At 34.9% G+C, this 20359-nt stretch overlaps 1 protein-coding gene across 1 annotated transcript in view; it reads right to left on the reverse strand.

The window, feature by feature from the left end:
* Window positions 1-20359, reverse strand: part of LOC118738822 (kin of IRRE-like protein 2) — a 67759-nt gene that overhangs the window by 15699 nt on the left and 31701 nt on the right. The window contains exons 4-8 of the mRNA XM_036469854.1: window positions 15371-15514; window positions 11708-11902; window positions 8348-8496; window positions 5002-5113; window positions 4717-4837 (exon numbers count right to left, since the gene is read on the reverse strand). Coding sequence (XP_036325747.1) covers window positions 4717-4837; window positions 5002-5113; window positions 8348-8496; window positions 11708-11902; window positions 15371-15514 — 721 coding nt within the window. The remainder of the gene's footprint in view (window positions 1-4716; window positions 4838-5001; window positions 5114-8347; window positions 8497-11707; window positions 11903-15370; window positions 15515-20359) is intronic.

Genomic DNA, 20359 nt, shown 5'->3' on the forward strand with positions numbered 1-20359 from the left:
TCGGGGATTTTTTTATTTGTTTAATTTTTCTCACAGAATACATAAAGTGGGTGTTGTTGTCGCAGGCTGTTGTTTCTAATTGTAATGTTATCGAAACCGTGGTATTAAAGAAGAAGTACCAAACAACTGCTATACCAATAGTAAAATATTCTCATAGTGTAGTCAATCTGGCACGATTCAATAGGGAGCAAACCCAAAAGTACCATCAAGAGCGAGCGGGAAATTAATTTAACAAAAGTTTGTCCAACTCAACGCCGAGAACTTTACCTATCGCGTAAAAAAGGATGACTGAGCACCAACGATCACTTTTAGTAAATTGTATCACACAATAATATCAAGCAGAGAATTTTGGACAAAGGGTTTGTCGGGAAATAAGAAACTTGCCGATACATAGAATAAGCTGCAGATGTATAGTCTACCTGACATAAAGACGCTTGATTCTGATACAAATGATTCAGAAACACTTCCGAAGTGCCGCAAGTCCCTTGAAGTTATGGGAGAGCAGTTCGCTATGCTTATGGTATTAGTAGAAGTATATTGTAGCCTAACAGGAAGCGGGAAACCATAAGAACTTGCAAGAAAAGGTACTTCCGCTCCACTTTCTGCTGCCTGAAAAACTCTACACTACGCTTATATTTTGATAGCTTATGAAGTTATTCCCTAAAGAGATACTCTTTGTCTGCAACACAGCTAAGTTGATTTGGTTAAAGTGGGACATGAGAAAATGGCAAAAGCATACCTTGTTAAATTTAGAGAGCCACGCAGAATGATTAGCAGCACTCTACCACGCCTTTTGTATCAAGTCTTTTGATGAAGCAGCACCTGAAACAGAAAGCCATTTATTGTGTGAACGACCTGGCTTTTGCGAAATTCGGCAACAACTTTTGATTACAGGCTTTCTAAACGATGTAAACGCACCAGAAATAGTTGAAAATGCAGCAACTTCTCAGTTCGGGTGACTCCATGAAATCCATGAAGTGTTTGAAAAATGAGTGAGGCACTCGAGATCTTTTTGGTATGGCAACGGTCCCAGTTGTACAACTATGTGTATTGGGAGTAATACCAGAAGCCACTTGGATGTACTAAAGCATCGTTCACTCAAAATCGGCACGCATGAAATGGGTTATATCTTTTTAATAGGTTTTCAGAAAATAATATTTAATATGTTAGAATAAAGAGAAAACATTCCGTTATAGATACATGTTAGCGAGAGTTTCATATTTTGCTTGGATAAATAAATAAGAGACAATTTCTTTGATAATAATAAAAATTTTCTGAACACCCGCTCTAGAGACTTGTGTAGTCAACTTGCTCTACTAAACTATCTTAAGTTTATGTTTTTCCACGGCTCGCACATCTCTACTAATTTTGTTTTAATTTTGTTTTGCGAATAAAACTGTCAAATGAAAAGCCAGTACTATGAAATTTAAACCTCATAATGGTAGATCTATTGTCTAACGATCTGCATTGCAACTTTTTAATACATTCCAACAATTGATGTACAGAAATTGCTGGAACGCGTACCGATTTTGAGTGAACCATGCTTTAGGTGTTTACTTTTCGTGATTTTGTTGACTGTTTGGGATTTCTTCGGGACATATCCTGGATTTTTTCAGATCCTTCCGGGACTCTTCGTGTTTTGGTTTTCGTATATTAATAAAAAGTGGTATCTCTTAGAATTCTTTCAGAACTTTCGGTATTCCCGGTATTTATGGTTTGGGATTTTTTAAATACTTTTATATGCGGGATTGTTCGAATTCTTTCAGAACTTTTCGAGATTTTTTTGTAAAGTTTGGACTTTTTGGGATTAGGTATTTAGTGAACATTTAGTAATTTTCGGTACTTTTTAACCGACTTCAAAAAGGGGAGGAGGAATATTTTTACTTTTTTTTTATTTATGTAACTGCATAGCTTTGGGCCACGTTAACCGATTTCTCTAATGTTTTAACCGGGAAAGGTGACACCTCATAGATGGTCCCATACTAATTTGGTTTAGTTCCGATCATTGGCTTGAGGAAATTAACGATACTCTTAAATTTTTGTATGGGAATTGAAGTCAGTTATATTTTTTGCTTAAAAATTACTTGTTCGAGGTTTCTTTGGATCCCTAGTGCTTTATTTTTCGGTATATTTTGGAACTTTCATGAAATTTTACGGGATTTTCGGGACTTCTGCGAATTAATATTTTATTGAGTATTTACTGAGTACTACGCACTTTTTCGTATTTTCAAGGCCTCTCTGGATTCCTCTTGCTTTATGTTTAGGGATATTTTGGAAGTTTTCGAGATTTTTCGGAATTTTCTGCACTTACGGAGATTGATTTAGAAGCTTCTTTTCATAAGTTTCTCGCAAAATAAAAAGATTTTATAAGTTCTTAGCTTCTACTATTTTAAAATTCTGCGACTATTCGTTTATCTCATTTGCTTCCTGCTAAAAATTATCTTATCTTTTTTACGTGTGTGAGCACGCATACATATTTCTGCCTGCACAATTTTCCTTGGAAGCGCTTTTGCTCTGCTATTTGTAAATTAAGACAATCAGTGGCTCATATCCGTGCACATTTATTTGTACAGTGTTGCCAGCCAACTTCCTGACTTGGCTAATTAAAAAACGTGCCGCAACAATGGCAAACATGATGCTTGCGGCGACAAACGTACAAATAATCGTAAACAATTCAAGTAACAGGGCATATTTTCTCAGATAAAAAAATAAAGAGAATTCTGGCGAAGTTGTGAAATTATATATTCATGCAGATATATATATTTCACAGCATGTTAATCAAAACAAATAGAAAGCAGAGTGCAGTCGAAGTTGTCTGCGTGCAAAACCGCCAACAGGAAGCGGAAGCACGTTGCGGAAATGTGGCTGGCGAGTATATAAAATATATGTACGTTCTTCATTTGCGAGCGTATGGCACATCTATGTGTGTGTGTGTGTGTATGCCTGTTTTGTCTTAAAATGTCAAACGTTTTTAATCGCACTCATTTTCGTACAAATATTTACTTAAGTAGGCATTTACATGCGCGCACATGTCGCTATACATTTGTATATGTAATATAGTTGTATATGTATGTATGTTTGTGTGCAGATAAAATGATACAAAAAGGATGTATGCGAGTCCATATAATCTTAAGGCAGGCAGATATTTTTGTGTATAAATTTTTAATTGCATCCGCAAATGCCAGTTACAGTTAAATAACCGACAGTGACAGCTTAAATTGCTGAGTTAATCTGACAGGCCACAGCAATGAGACATACGATAAGCTGGCTATTAAAGTGAAATAAGTAGAATATATGTATTTACAAGTGGAATGTGAAAGAAAAATTACATTTTAATTGTGTTGATGAAGAATTTAAAGGAAGCGTCTCTTGTTAAGTATGCCACTTAAGCAGTTATTGGGGCCACATGGCGTATGAGTAATATTTAATAAGAGAAAATTGGCAGTCGCTGCGGAATAATAACTAAGAGGGAAGGTACTATTTGAATGGGAGGAGTTTACAATCAGAGGCGAAATTGTATAGGGAGGGAAATACGTAGATATAGAGGGGAAATAGAAATAGGAAATAGAAGTGGGATGCCAAAGTTAATTTGACTAGTAATAAGGATCTGAAATTTGAAAATAATAAAAGGACAAGAAAATACCATTAACTTTATTGAGAGGATCGTAAGATATATTTTTTAAAAGCTTAAATATAAAAACTAGATATAAAAACAGAACAAGTACCTTATCTAAACTAAGTAAAAGTGACGGAAAGAAAATTGATGTAGGGTTTTTAAGTTGTCTCTTTAAATAAAATACTCCGAAAAAGATAGACTTTTTCCAACATCCTGATATTTGCTGTTTAAATCAACCACTAACTACACAACCACTCAAAGCACTATACCAGCTCGCATATGTACATACCAGCCTAAATCGCCAGCAGATAACTCACAATCACCCAGCATAACCGTAACTCAAATTGGCAAGCGATTTTGCTAGCGGCCAAATGTTCCGCAACTAACGAGGCGGATAGTGTTGCTGCTGTGAGCGGAGACACCCTGAGGCTGTCGCAGCATTCAAAAATCGCCGAGAAAAAATTAGCAAAAAAGCGATGAAGTATTCGACACAGCGCGCAACTATCGACGTGTAAAATTAGGAGAGGTGAGAGGCGCGGTGTGGCATGAACCAAATTTAAATTGAAAACTTGCAATTCACTGCAATGCGTAGGCAGGTGTGTGAGTGGTAGGCGTCTGGTCGGTATGCGCTGAGCCGACTGTGGGCTCGTAAGCACAACTTGTGGTCGCTTGCGGCGTTGGAGTTGCTAGCTAGCGCCGCTTCGCCATGGATTGCACGTCAGACGCGGCATTGAGATTGAGTGATGCCAAAGGCAATGGAAATATGAAATTGGCCTCAACTGGATGAGTGCGCATGATGCTGTTAAAAGTTGACGCAGCGGAAAGCGAAAATTGAAAAATACCTTTGAGATGGCATAGGAAAGGATTGTCTGGCTGTCTATCTCAGGTGGAGAGGTGCGATGTTGGTCCGCAGATTATAAGTACATAACAACATTGGCAACCGCTGCCGATAGAAAGCGGATTAAGCCGCTGGCTTCGGTGTGTATATGCTGCTTTACAAACTCAATTACTACAACCATATACATCCATGGTGTCCTGTGTGTGTGTGTGTGTGTGTGATTTGACTACCTGTCCTACTCAGTTCGCACTGATGCACTTACCTTTGCACCCATTTGTAGTTCGGCATTGGATTGCCTTCGGCGACACATTCAAATGCGGCTGGACTGAAAAGTGGCGCTGTAGTAAGCCGATCTGGACCGGCTGAGACAATTTTCGGTGGATCTGCAAGTTGATAGAAATGAAGAATGAAAAGTGGCAAAAATATGTGCTGGTGAGTGAGTGATTGATGCAATGGAAAATTTTAAAGGTAACACGCGGAGGCGTTGATGAAAAATCAGAAAACCTTGAATGTGTAAAAAATATATCTGCTTAAGGAGTCAACTTACATTTAACGTCCAGCTGCACGGAGAGTTGCTCTGAGGTGCCTACAGAATTTTGTGCTTGGCATGTGTAGAGACCGGCATCTCGACGGCCCACAGGACGTAGTTGCAGGGTTTCCTGGAAACGTGAGAAAATAAACACGAAATTTAAATTAAAGGAGTACAATGGAACGACTTCTGAAAGAAGTATCGAAAGTGAAGAAAAAATACTTAATAACTAGTCAAAAATAATTAGTAGGTATGTATGTATATTGTAACCCACAGTGCTATGGGTATGTCGCTAGCTTATAGTTGATTTCCACCAAGCCTTAACTGCAGGAGATTACAACTCGTAGGGGGCAATTCCAACAATTAAGTAGAAGCAAACGAAAGGAAAAAACCAAAACTTAAGAAAAAAAACCTTTCCGATCACCCCATGTTGGTATTATTTGAAATTCTCTAGGGTCTTAACTGCACTTAAGCCTTTGGTGGAAATAGACTATTAGAGTGAAAAGTTGCTAATCCCACTTTTTATGAAAACTCATATTTTGATACAGGGGCTAGAGAAATAAAAAATGGCCGATAAGGCCAAAATAGTGCGAAATCTTTTATTAAAGAACTAATTCCTCTGTTTCTTATGGAGTTTTGTTGTATTCAAAGTTTTGCGAAATACTTGAAGAATATGACTATAAGACGTTTTTTCTTCTCTTTAAAAATTTTTAAAATGGGACTTAGCAACTTTTCACTCTAAGCTAGCGATGTTCAGGGCTATTTCAGGACCTCTTCGAGAATAGTTTAAGACTAATTTAGGAACATTTCGGGTCTTGTTCGGGATTGTTTCGTGACTTATTCAGGACTATTTTAGGACCATATAGGGATTAGGTGGGAATCATTTCGGGACCTGTTCAGAACCATCTAGAACATAGTTCTCGACTATTTGAGAACCATTTTGGACCTTGTTATGGACTTTTTTCTCACTATTTTAGGAACATTTCGTGATCATTTTCGGACTAATAAGGAACCATTCTAAGACCGTTTTAAGATTTTTTTGAGATCATATTGGGTCAAGTTCACGACTTTTATCGACAGTTTAAGGGCCTGTTTAGGGTTATTTCAGGACCATTTTGGAACCAGTTCGGCACCATTTCGGGAGGGTTTCGGAAATAGTTCGCTAATAGTTCAGGCCTATTCCTCGACTAGTTCTTGCTCATTTTGGGGCTTATTCATGACTATTTCAGGACCATTTCGGGAGCCTTTAGTATTGATATCATTCATTTGGATGATTTGATATACATATGTAGTTAAGCAGAGGCGAAAGGTCTACTCACGTTGTGTAAGCGAAGCCTTCAATACGATCTCTCAGTTATCAGCAATACTGCTACTTCACTGAGTGACATGAAGCAGAGGGACATGAAATAGTGGAAACAGCGCAGTAGTGTAGGCGGAATTATACTTTCCCTATAAGTAGTTAACGCAGCAGTCAGCTAGGAGATGGCAAAGAAAGTTCCCAGCATTTCCTCCCAAGAAACATAGCGTTTTTATTAAGGAAAATTTTTCAACAGGAAGTGCATCGAAATTGTTGTAGTCAGCTACAAAAAAGCATTGCAACTAACCAAAATAGACAGGGTGTGACAATATTAGCATGAGGACTTAGACAAATATGACCTCTATCTGAATAACAAAGTATTATCGTTTTAGATAGACCACAGGAATTAAAAAAAAAGTTTATCAACGTTATTATTTATGATAAACAAGGCAGGCGTACTTGGACCTAGATTCTAGTAAAGTCTGCCAATGGGTTCATTTGCAATCATATTGCGGGCGTAAATCTTCGCGAACGAAGACTATTCGAAAATTTCTTCGTGGGAGGATAATTGAGACCAGAATAAATATTATGTCGGATAGTCGGGAAGCATTAAAAAGCTTAGGTTCACTTAAAATGACATCAAGGCTTGCAGACATTTATAAAACTTGTTTGAATCGCCTATGAGCTCACAAAAGAGTGACGCTGTCGTAGGTCCCTGGACATGAAGAGCTTGAAAGCAACGTAAAAGCTATCCACCTCGTAAAAAGGGGAGCTCGTGGTCTTGAGCCTTCCTGCGGCACAGCCAAAGGTAACGCTGCATAAGTACGTAGGACTTAGGTGGAGAAGCAGAGCGCTGCCCATTGGCCGAAGTGAAAGGGAATGAGACACCCAAAGAAATTGGTATGCCTTCCACACGAAGCTCTGAATGACTCCTTGAACTTAGTCGGGAGAGTCTTAGAACTCTTACAGGCTATCTGTTACTGCAAGTTAAGGTACCATTTGAATAAAATGACCTTTCTGTAGAGACAGACGCAGGTTTTGTGGGAAGGCTAACTTATCATGCATTGCAGAGTGATACACTTAGCGAATATTCTTCATATTGAACCAAACTTCTATAGCCCTATGTTATTCGACGATCTGAATGCGAGTCCGAGGTCAGGTTTGAGGTCATTTAAAGGTCATATAGGAAAAAATTCATTGAATAAGCTTGAAAATTCATATATATAGGGTTTTAGACCCGCTGAAACCGAATTCAAGGTCCCTTAACCTCCGTAACGTCAGGTTCGAAGTCATTTGAGGGTCAAATAGGATAAAAAAATGTATTCAACAAAAATAAAAATTCATAACCATAGGTTGTTTTTGTCACTGAATCCGAATATGGGGGTCCCTTGATTCTTCAAAGTCATCTAGAGGTCATGCCAAGGTGATCTCAAGATCAAATGCAGAAGAATTGTATTAAATTTTCAGGTTTATTCAATGAATTTTTCCCCACTTGATCTTCAACCTTACGTGACCTGAAACAAAATTTGGAATGGGCTTAAATTTTTAAATAGCTTAAGGTTGGAGTGTTTACAATGATGGTTTAGCACAATAGATATTTTTGGATCGCAGCGCGAGTATACCCGGCGTAATAATAATAATAATATCCATGCCAAATTATAAAAAAGTTGCACAAGATGAAGCTCAATAGAATCCACTATCTACTTTTGATTCAAATCAAACATCAAACGCAACCGCATTTTGAACCTTTCCTCCACGTATTTGAGTCCTCGATGGGGACCATTTAAGTGAATCATAAAATAAAATATCTTCAAAAATTTATGGTTTTGTCCACCTTCATCTGCTGAGCACATTTTCTGTTTCTCTTTTAACAAATTGTCCTTAGCAATGTGCCACTAAAATCATAACAAAATTTCTCCCTTGTCAATTGGAACATAAGCTATCTGGTACATTGTCCATGGTATGTATGTACCTACACTAAATACAACTACACTGCAGCCCCAACTAAATATTTAGCTTTTATTGCAAGCTATTTCATGCTTTTGTTTTATTTAAAGTTGTACTCACCTGCAAACTGGCAATTTCCGAACGTCCGGCGCGTCGCCAAACGATGCTTGCCGGTGGATTGGCATCGGCGACGCAACGCAGGATAAGCGCATCCTTATCCTCCTCCAAGTCGATTTCCGGTGAGCCAATTAGACGGATCGTTGGCGCATCTGGAGAAAAGATAGACAGACGAGGGGGATAGGTAAGAATACATTTTGATAGGTGTATGCAGCAACAACAATAAAAAACTATATAATAACAAAAACAATGCCACAGCATAGCGGAAGCATTACAATTGTAGCAATAACAGTAAAAGTTGCCTTCGTTGCCGGTCTATGCCACCTGAGTGCTGCTATGTATTGACAACAATAATAAAGCCGTTAAGAAAACAATAAAAATTTCACAGTAAAAGGATTTGCGCCAATCCATTTGCGAGGTGATTTGAACGAAAAACAAGCGAGGGGGCAACAGCAAGCAAAACAACAAAAGAAATAAACCATAAATGGAATATTCAAAGAAAATACGAAACAAAACAAAAAAACGAAAGCGAAAAGTGTAGACAAAATGCGGCGTAGACACGAAAATGTATGTCCACAGACGGAAAATAAATGTTGACTATGCAACATGGCGGTGAGGGTGAGTGAAAGCGCGGAAATGTGAAAATTCGCAGTTAATTTAATTGATTTTCGCTGTGGCCGCGGCGGTGGCTGTACTCATGGCGGCATTCGTGTTGGCGGTATTGAAATCAAAACAAGGTAAACACAGAGCTTTCAAAAACGTACGAGTAGAAGGTACTACTGCAAGGTAGGTATGTATATGAGGAAACTGATGGAATTTGGCTTTTTGGCTGACTGCCAAATTGAAATATTGGCAGCCTAGCATAGTCAAATAGTCGACTGACTGGCTAGCCGGCGAACAACCTGGCTCTTGCCAAACAAATATATTAAAGTTGTTTGTGGAAAAAGGTGCAACATAGAAGTTCAAATGTGTTAACGCTACCCACACACACATGCATCACACAGCATTTTATATGTTTTGCAAATGTATTTGTTATAATTATACTTGGAGGGTGTTCGGTAAGCTTTTGCTGATTTGTGGCTTACTACATGGCTTACTACGTGACTGATGTGGTTGGTAAGCGGTCAGCGTAGTCGAAAATGAGTTGTGTAGGCTTGCATGCTTTAGTGTAACCATATTTAGAGCGCACAAAAATGTTAGGCGTAGCGAATAGAACAGTGAAACGAAAAATTAATTTAATTGAATTTCTACGAAAACAAAAGCGTCACACAAAATAAATAAAAGTCGGTCGTATTTAAGTTGTGGTATTTACGCGAATTATTGTAAATTGAATTGTATTGCATTGATTTGCGGTTAGGAAATGTAATTAATTTGACAAACCAATGACTTTGTGAACTAAATAAAAGAGCAATAAAATAAATAAAAAATAAAACAAGGAAAAATACGGAAGAGGAAGTTAAATAATTGAAAATGAATCCTGTAAAATGAAATAAAGGTGCAATCAAAACGGCAATTTTCATTAAAGTTTATTTGCAGAACATTAGAGCGTGCCACCTTATAAGCAAAACAAAAAAAAAATTCTCTTGAGTCTAAAGTAAATTTTGCAGGGTAATTTTGAGATATTTTTAACTGACCTCAAAAATGGAGGAGGTTATCAATTCGTCGAATATTTTTTTTTTTTTTTATGTATGCTACCGCATAGCTTTGCACCACGACAACCGATTTCCATAATTCTTTTTTTGAAAGCAAAGAGGTGGTGCCATACTAATTTGGTTTAGATCCGATTAGTTGATCATGAAAAAACTAACGGTACTCGGCAATTTTTATATGAGAATTGAGGTCGGTTTTGTTTTTTCTTTAAAAATGACTTGTTTTTTTCGAGGCCGAACTTGAGGTTCGCTTTTTTAAATTTTCTGTGATACAACTAACGGACATAATTTTTTTTAAATAGTTCTACTGGAATAATCAACATAATTCCTTACCAAAAGTTTAATGATTTTAGTCAGCTTTACAGCTCTTTTGACAGAAGCACTTGTGCATGTTTTAAATGGAGATGTACGCATATCATTTTGCTCGTGCTGCTCCAAATGTCGCAATGGCCAAATGAGCAAAGAATTTTTTCTTTTTTAATTTAATTTTCCTTTAATTTTTAGATGTTATTTTTTTTCAGAAAAAAAAATATTTATTTTTCAATTTCATTGCATTTTTAGAAACTTATTAACCTACTTACAAAAAAAACATTTTTTCGATAATACTTTTTTCTTATCGAAAAGGTGGTTCTTCAAAAGTTGCCCAATCATTGGATAATGAAGAATCTAACCGTATCGGTAATCGGTTATGTTTTTTGCTAAAAAATACTTTTTTTATGACTTTTTTTTAAGTTTAAAGTTTTTTCTTTTTAATTTAATTTCTAGATGTTAATGTTAAAAAACATAATTTTTTTTAATTTAATTTCTGGAACATATGTAAATTTTCTTTTTTTTAGTTTGATATTTATTCCATTTTTTGCAATTTTTAGAAACTCATGATTTAATTTTTTCGTTTTAATTTTTTTTAAATTTATTAAATTAAATAAATTTTTTTTCTTAAATTTTTGTGATTTTATAGTTTCAAAGAGAACACTCTTTTTTTAATTTCATATAATACTTAGAAAGTTAATTTATTTATTTTTTCTTATTTTTTTTTTTTAATAAAATTTTCTTTAAGATTTCAGTTTTTGTTGTTTTTAAATAGTATTTTTTTAAATTAAATTTTAAGAAAACTTATTGCTGAAATACAAGCTGAATACATATCTTTCAATTAGTCTTTTGAGAGGCAGAAAAGAGCTTTCGGGATAGTTGTCAGAATTGTCCAATTAATTTAATCTAAGTTTCGTACATAGTGGCCCGTAGTCATAGGGAAGTTGAAAAAAGGATTGAACGATTGAACCTTGAGCGATTGCAAACCATATTTGTTTTAATAAAAATAAAAATTTTTTCTATATTGCAGAGTTGATTTTTTCTCTTCATATGGATAGCTCTGTTCTCTCTCTTATCTTAACAAAAATCTGTTTCTAAGATGTATATGATTGATTCTAAACTTAAAACTTTATTTCAACAGGAATGAGTTTAAACGTATGACTATGACTATGTGCCAGTGAGTTTAACAATGCGCATTTTCAGATTTCGTAAAATTGTAAAAGACAGTAGTTAGTACACATAACATTAAAATAAATTTTAACACCAAATAAAAAAAAAAAAAAATATATATATATCCTGTGTGCTTCGTGTTTGTCATTAAATCCCTCTCAAACGTTCACAGTTTTTCATACGATTATAGGAGTATTCACATTTGCTTAAAGTATTTATGTATGTATGTACTTACATTTAACATCCATACGCGCCTCCACCGGCACCGATTTGGCCGTATAGGACTCATGAAAGGCCAAGCAACGTAAAATATCACCATGACGTTCACGCATAGCTGTCACCTGCACTACAGATGTTGCCGACCAGGTGCGAGGATTATCCGCTTCAGTGTTGTTGATTTGCGGATGAATGGGTTGAATCTCTTGGTCACCTTAAATACAAAAAAGGTAGTAATTACAAAAAAAGAAACTATTAACGTTAATAAGTAACAGTAAAAAAAGAGAGTTGAGTGTGTTAAAAAATATATAATTATGTATGTATCCGCATGTCTGTCATGAATAGTTGCGGTTAAATAAATAATTAATTAAAGTAAGCAGATAATTATGCGGGTGTTAAGGCGATAAGATAATAAAAAGGAAAAAAAAGGTTCTATGATAATAAAAAAGGAAAAAAAAACAGAAATGTCATAAAAAACTGCTACGAAAGCATAATTGTGTGAGTAAATGTAAATGGTAAAGTATATGTATGTACGTATGTATGTAAGGATTAAACAAGAGCGGCATGAACATTATTGCTACATATAGTAGGGAATGTAACATAGTGAGTGTAGTATCTATGTACATATAGGACTGATAGTGGCTGGTTGATGGGCATTTGCTGAATTTTATTTACTTGGATGCGTATGTACATACGTACATATGCAGTGCAAAATGTAAATGAAATGGCATATAGGTCAACTTGCAGCTTAGTGGAAAATTAGTGAATTTGCGTGAGTTGTTGACTGCCACAACTTAATAATGAAGATAACAGAAAACTACCATTATCATTATAACAAAAATGGGACTGCTTAGTGTATGATGGGAAATACTCGTAAACAGTGTTGGTAAAAATAATAGAAACACATAATAAATTAAGGTTTTGTTTTTTTAATAAAAAATACTTTCATACCAAAATTCAGCACGTATGTACGTATTTGAATGCCCACATCTGAGTATATGTATATACGTGTAAGTACCCTGCAGGAAACGGGGCTAGTTTATAGCTACTTATAACTATCGATCAGTCTACTAGTTCTACCTTTTTAGTTATTTCCTGGGTTAGGATTTTAATGCAGTTGCCTGTTTTATTTGTAAACAAAGTAAATAATCACACGTTTCATGTCTTCCTTGATTAAAAATCAAAAATTTTTATTTTGCCTTTTTTGACTATATTGCCTTTTCTGCATGTTTTGCCTTTTTAATATTTATCTATTCATAGAAGTACGATGTATTGTACCAATCGTGTGACTACAAAACAATTGTCGTCCCAATTGTTTTTTTTTATTTTGTACCAATCGTGTGACACTGGATTTAAATGTGCAATTTTTACGAAAGTTTTTGATTATAGCAAAAAGCTTTAAACTTGGATTTACACGGGTTTTGTTAAAGAATTAACTATAATTTTTTTTATAAAAAAAATATCCAAATTTAAATAACAACAAAAATAATATGTTAAAACTTGGGAAAAAGTGGTGCGACTATAATTTATTGACCACTATATGTATTTTTTTATATACTTAATTGGACATACATATATTTACATTGTACTAAAGGTATGTATGTATGTAACAAAATTAAAAAATAAATGCCTCTTTTTGCCTTTTTTGAAAGCTCATTTTGCCTTTTTTCAAGTTATTAGTGCCTTAAAATCCTAACACTGGTTATTACTTATCTCCTTCGGCCGTAACTAGCTACTTTTGGAGGGCGATGGCCGCAAAAAGGTGGGAACTGCTTTCCTCTTACTTGTAGCTGACTACTTTTGGACATAAAATATAAATGAAAATAAATTTTGAAATTTTTTACATTTTCATTTATTTACTTTATTTAACATTCTTTAGTAGGCGGTCCCATATTTTGATTCTATCAGACACAACATTAAAATGATAATATAAATATTCGACCTTATTTTATTTGCCCTGAATTGGAAAAAGCATCTGCGAAGTCCAGAAAAAACTGTATTCTATGTAATTTTTGTATGCGGATATTTAAATAGAAGCTTGTTTAGAGAAAACCAACTCCCGGTAATGTCTCCATGACACCTGCACGACTTTACAACTCACTTGAAGTTAGTTTTGTCATAGCTCATTAAAAGTTAGTTATTTATCGAAATCTCACAAAAAAGCCAACTATAAGTTGGTTAGTTTTTATCAATTGATATTTTTTTTTGCAGGTTGTACCAAGCATACACAGCGGTGACTACATATACAAATGCACTAATCACGTGCTGTGCGGTTGATTTAAACCCAACATTTGAAAGCAAATTTACATGCCCGGCTGTATCTGAGTTCGCAACGATCTCTGCATTGAAAAGCTGAACTAGCATTCACGAATTCCAGGTAATGAACTATTTTTTAAGCATAGAAGTCATACCAGTTCATTATGAACTAGAAGTAGACCAGTTCCGCGTAGAAAAAAGTAAACCAGTTGGTAGAAATTCTAGTTAGAAAACTGGTATTCAATGGGGAAGTCATACCAGTTCGTCGTAGACTATAATTATACCAGTTCTGCGCAGTGAAATGTCAAACCAGCCAGTAAAAATACCAGTTCATTACCTAATATATGCTAAAGCGATGGCCTGCCATTTCGAATAACTTAGGCGATCAGCGACATCTGTCTTTGAACTTCCAAAACCAAAACTAAAATACAGTTAATTGCTTTCCTCACAAATAGTGGCTGTCGCGTCGAGTAGAGGCTACCGATTCTGGTTGTGAGATCTCAGATTCGAGTCCGCTTGGGGGTGATTAAAATACTATAGTAAGTAAGTTATTTCAACAATTTAATTAAAAAGTAAAAAACTTAATTTTATTTGAAAAAAAAAACAATAGAATTCAAATATTACAAGAGACAAAGTAGAAAAAATAATAATAATGAAAGAAAATAAATAAAGTCCAAAAAAAATTCTTTGCAACAGATTCAACTTAGATCGCTGGAATGGCGCGCCAGAGCTTTAGTTTGTCGGCGGCCATTGCCACTGTTGCAGCGCCGCGAGAAAAAAAGGCACACTTACGCTTTTCACGGGGGGTAAATTGGCAGTCTATCCCGTCAACTGGTATGATGTTACTAGGATTTCTACTGGTAGCGTGCTGATGCAAGAGCGGACAATTGACATCTCCTAAAGCATCGCCATGTTAAAAAGACCAATCGCCAACATTGAAAAGGAATAAAACGCGAACTAGTTGGACTGAAAAGTTCACAACTAGTAGTTTTTCCAGCAGGTATGCTGTCCACAATTTGTTAGTTTCCAGATGGTCATGGTTCAACATTGAAAACAACATGCAAATTAATTTTATTTTATTTTTTTTTGTGAAAAATGCCTTGTAAAAGTGGCTTTTAGAAATATCTTCAAGGACAATAGTTTTTTTGCATTTTTTAATAGATTTTTTTTTTGTCTATCTTCTTGAAGCAATTTTTTGAATAAAATTATTGCCTTATATACTCATATATTTCAATTCTTCAATGTTGTCTTCGGTTCACATACAGATTTTTGAAAACAAAATGCAAATTATCAAACAGAGAAACTAAGGCTTATATCGATTATTTTTCCCAACACTGCACCAAGAGCGATGAAATCTTGAATTTTCCGTAAATTTTTGGGACACAGAATTTTGATCGAATTACTTTCATTAATGTTCTTTACTTACCAAGATACCATTTGAGCGTCGCCGGCGGATTGCCATAGTGCGATACACATTTAACGGTCGCCAGTGCGCCTGACTCTATGGTTATATTATGACCGGGCGGCACATGTGCACCCTCATACTCCAGGCGTGGACGTTGTGGCACAACTGCGAAATAAGTGAGAAAATGAAATAAGTGAGAAAATTATATTTGTAATTAAAGAGTGGAAATAAATATGTGAGGGATGTGCAAAGTAATTGAGCTGCTGCACAAACACCAAAGCAAATGAAACACAAATTATTACGAAGACATAGATACATACAAAAGGCTGAGGAGGCGTATGAGTAATGCATGCTTCGCTAGTACAGCCTCTGCTCGTAACTCTCTACTCTGTTCCAGCTATACTAGTAGGTGATTGCTATTGCGTGGTCGCATTAATGTCATGTACCATTGCCGCAATCAGGAAGAGGAAGTTTGTATGGCTTTGTTAGCAAGCTCAGGGAACCGACAAACACATACATAGAAATGCGGGTTTATGCACTTTAATTAAATTGAAGGTAACACATATGTAAGTACACACACATACACAGCTAGGTAAATGTTAAATCGCACTTTGACCAAAGTTCGTAATCGGATAGGGCTTAATTGTATGAGGTGTATATGTATGTATGTATGTATGTTGAGATGAAAGTCAGCAGCGGCAGGTACAGTTACGCTTAAATAGCTACATATGTACATATGTACATACTCGTACACATCTGTAAGCATATACATATGTATGTATGTACATTAGACTGCATCAGCAAAAAAAGTTGCGGTTTTTCCGAAGGGCATCACAAAACTTATTATATTTGAAGACGTCCCTCAAATTAATTCGCAAAAATATTAAGATTTACGTGAGCTGCACCGAATTGAAAATACTTCCAAAAATGGAGTTTTATATTTATAAAAATATTTTCCTAAAGAACTTTTTGAAAAAATTCCCCTAAGATGACAAAACAGTCTAAGAATTGAAAATAGTTCCAAAAATGGAGTTTTATATTTATAAAAATATTTTCCTAAAGAACTTTTTAAAAAAATTCCCCTAAGATGACAAAACAGTCTAAGCTTAAAAAATCCGAAAAATTTTAAATTTGAAAGAAAAATTTGAGTAACTGGGCCAAAACTTTCCCGATTTAAATAAACTTATAAGGTATCAGTGGAAAGGTATTTTTCCACTATTTTTCTTTACATATGTATGTAAAAGAATTCATTCGCGTCCCATTTTATTTTATTTTTTTAAACACCAACACATCTTTATTCAACTTGGAATTACGCTCGTTAATCCTACCTTTCTAGTTCACATTTGAAATAAGATCATTTGTGTAGAAATAAGCGTGCGAAAATACCTTTCCAATGATACCCCAAAAATCTAAATCGGAATAGTTTTGGTCCAGTTATTGAAGAATTTCTTACACCAGCCTTTGAAAAAAGTTGAAAAACAGCATAAAAATCTCATTACTACGATTTCGTTGAAATTTATTTTTTTTTAATATTTTTATGCAAATTTTTCAAGCTTAAACTGTTTTGTCGTCTCTGGGGATTTTTTTTGTTTAGTTTCTTTAAGAAACTTTTTTTATTCCCAAAAAACTCAATTTTTGGAGGTTTCACGTAAATCTTAATATTTTTCCAAAATATTGTGGTGCAGGTCTTAAAGTATCATAGACTTTATAATTTCAATGGAGATACGGAACCAATTTTTTTTTTTTGTATGGGGAGTGATCCAGTCTAATGTACATCTATGTGTGTGCCCCTCTCATTCATTAAGATGTGTGTAAATGCGTTTTATACAAGCACCTTGCTGCATCTTTAGCTGCAGCATAGCAACTGTTGAGTGCAGGTCAACTAGTTTGCTTTTTATTTTAGTTGCATTACCATCTGCTCCAGTACACCTGAGGCTAATGATACGCAAACTTAAGCAGAGAGTTCAGCAGTCTACTACTCACTAGCGCTACTCAGCAGCTATAACGGAAACGGAAGTATTTTGCACACAAACTCAAGCAAGCAAATTCTGAAGATACACACATACTATTTAGTGTGTATGTATGTATGTATGTATGTATGAGTTGAGAGCCACAGCAATTGTAGCCAACGTGTTGGAAAATTAGATAAGATTTAAAATTAATTAAGTTTTAAGAGGTCAGCCATAGCTTGAGCCAAAGCAACAGGATAGCAAATTAGTTAGATTGGCCTCAGCTGTAACCACTATCCATTTTGTTTGTTTGTTTTTTCTTTGCATTTCTTTTTTAAACATTTCGCCTTGGTAAGTCTTCGGTTAGTTTGGTCGGTGTTAAAATGGGCGACAACCTGCGGCAACATAATTTAATTAGCTTGCTGTATAGACGTACGCTTTATGTACTTAAATGACAAGTTTAAGAAAGCATGTTTGAAAATTAAGGAGGCAGTTTAAGTTGTACATATGAGGTCTTCAAGTAGGTAGCGAAGGACAGCAAGAGCTTTTACTAAATATGTGCGCTTGCAATTAAAATCTATACATAGCTTAAAAGAGCTGCTCCACGGGATATGTTAGCGAGCTTGCCGGTTATGCATTTTACAAAAAAAAAAAAAATCGTGATGATAACTTTTGGCTTTGTTATTTTCCAGACATTGATAAAAATCAAAGTTTGAATGTTCTGTCTTTTTCGAGACAGACATCAGTATACTGCGATTAAATCGATTGCTTCAGGAATCCTTCAAGTGCAAAAATTGCGGTTTAGAGAAAACTGAAAAACAGAAACTTTTGATGGGATTGAAGGCATTTTTATTGAAAATAATTACATAGTACAACAGTTTTTCGAAAAAGGTCATTAACACGGACAAAGGCTTAAAATTATGAACTCCTACTTAAATGGGCATTTTTGACCCGTTCTCAAAACAGTTCTTATGAAAGATCGTTAAAAAAGACACTTGGTTGATAAAGAAGGTATAAAATCTTAATATAACTATAAATAATAAAGCGTTTAGATTTAGTTTCTATAGAACACTGGCATGTCGGGCCCTTACCGCCAAAAAGTCGTAAACGAAATTTTTTTCAAAATTTTCTTTTTGATGCAGAAATGTTCCTAGAGCATCTAAATGTATTTCTGCATCAAAAATAAAAATTAGAAGCAAATGTCGCTTACGTCTTTTTGGCGGTTAGGGCTCGATATTTTAAGTGAATTTTAGAATACTTTTCTTAGCATAAGTTCTATGGCGGGAGAAGTCTTTGCAGAAGAGCCAAATTTTTTTCAATTTATTTTTTTAATTCCATACAAATCGATCCGTTCTAATGCTCATCAGTGTAGGTGTTGGCAATGTATCTATGCTAAATGTGTAAAACTCATAAACTAAGCTCTATTATGCACCCGTAAATTTGTCTGCTTAAAATTTTCGTGGAACATTTTAACCGTCCAAGTGCCTTTTGTATCGACCTTCCATTATACTAGCGGTTAGAGGGTTAAAATTTACTACAAAAATGTTCTCATTAAATTCCTCTGCAGATATCTGGGAAGAGAAATTACATTTGAACTCGTTTTATAAATAATTTTTCCGGTAATTTAATTACCGAACTAGTATTTACTACATCTGACAATGTTGGTCTGGGGGTTATTCTCTTACGTAATTATTAGCGTTTGTTCAGGTTGAGTAACTGTTGTTGGACAGTGTTATAATTACCAGTTTTTTATGAAAGACAACTAACTTTTTTTTTTTATAATTAAATTTTACTTTAAATTTGTTTTTGTGGTCATTAGCAAATAAAAGTCTCATTGGATTAAACAGAAATGTTTATTTTGTTTTAGTTTTTCGTTTTCGTGAAGAACATACAAAAATTCTAAAAAACATACAGAAGCTCTGGAAAAACAAAAATCATAACCTTCAAACTAAGATTATCTACAAACTAAACTTAAAGTTTTCGGTAGTCGGCTACTCAAAGAAAAAAGAAAAAAATACCTCGACGTGTTGACAATGCAGATGTTCTAGTACGACGCATCAAAAATTTCCCATGTGGTGTGATGCATCGATGTATACATTTTTTTTTTTTGAAAATCGACATCTCTAGTATACCCAACCGCAATGCACAAGGTTTGGAACTCTGATTTTTGGGCTTTTTATTATAGAATTAACAATATTTTTATAAAAAAAAATTAGCGAAAAATAAAATATTTAAAAAATAGTTGCCGGTATTGTAAAAAATTCGCTGTACCTAAACTTTATTGACTGACTGTATATTTATGCACCATGCTGGACAGTATGCAACGGATCGAGAATACCCCTAATGTAAATTTCGCTGCATCGGAGCAAAGAAATACACACAGTTTACTGCAGCAAGCCGATAAGCAACATCACCTGAAGAGTTTCTGTAGTAAACGCTTTTAATTGCTGTAGATTTAACAGCCTTAGGGATATTATTTTTTATTTCTGGCGGGTTTATGCACTAATTGGAGCGCTTACTTTCAAAGAAAAATATTTAATTATTAACTCATTTTTGTTTATTTTGGAATTTGAGGGGATTTCTGAAATAATCGATTCACTTATTACTTACTTTAACGTACCCATCAGGATACTAATTGGTGCTAAATACCCCATTACCAGGGGTAGGCAAAATTGCTTCTAGTAAAATATTATCTTAATACTTACATACTTGAGGGCCAAGTTTTTTGGACTTTTTTTTTAAGTATTTGTGCTACTTTGCAGTATACTTTGTGTTATATTTTGGGGTGATGCGGAATTCTTAGGGATTTTCATAACTACTTCGAGATTATCGGGCCTGTGTCGAGATTTCGGGTCTGTTTCGGAACTATGGAGGGTATTTTGGGGTACTCCTGACTATTCTGGTGGTTTCGGGACCACTTCAGGATTCTCTGGAATATTTTGGGATTTTCAAGACTATTTTGGGATTTCGTAAGTAACGGGTGATTTTTTAAGAGCTTGATACCTTTTTTTTTAAAAAAAAACGCATAAAATTTGCAAAATCTCATCGGTTCTTTATTTGA

Source organism: Rhagoletis pomonella, unplaced genomic scaffold (assembly GCF_013731165.1).
Source record: "Rhagoletis pomonella isolate Grant_MI unplaced genomic scaffold, Rhpom_1.0 Rhpom_scaffold_00001, whole genome shotgun sequence".
Lineage (NCBI taxonomy): Eukaryota > Metazoa > Arthropoda > Insecta > Diptera > Tephritidae > Rhagoletis > Rhagoletis pomonella.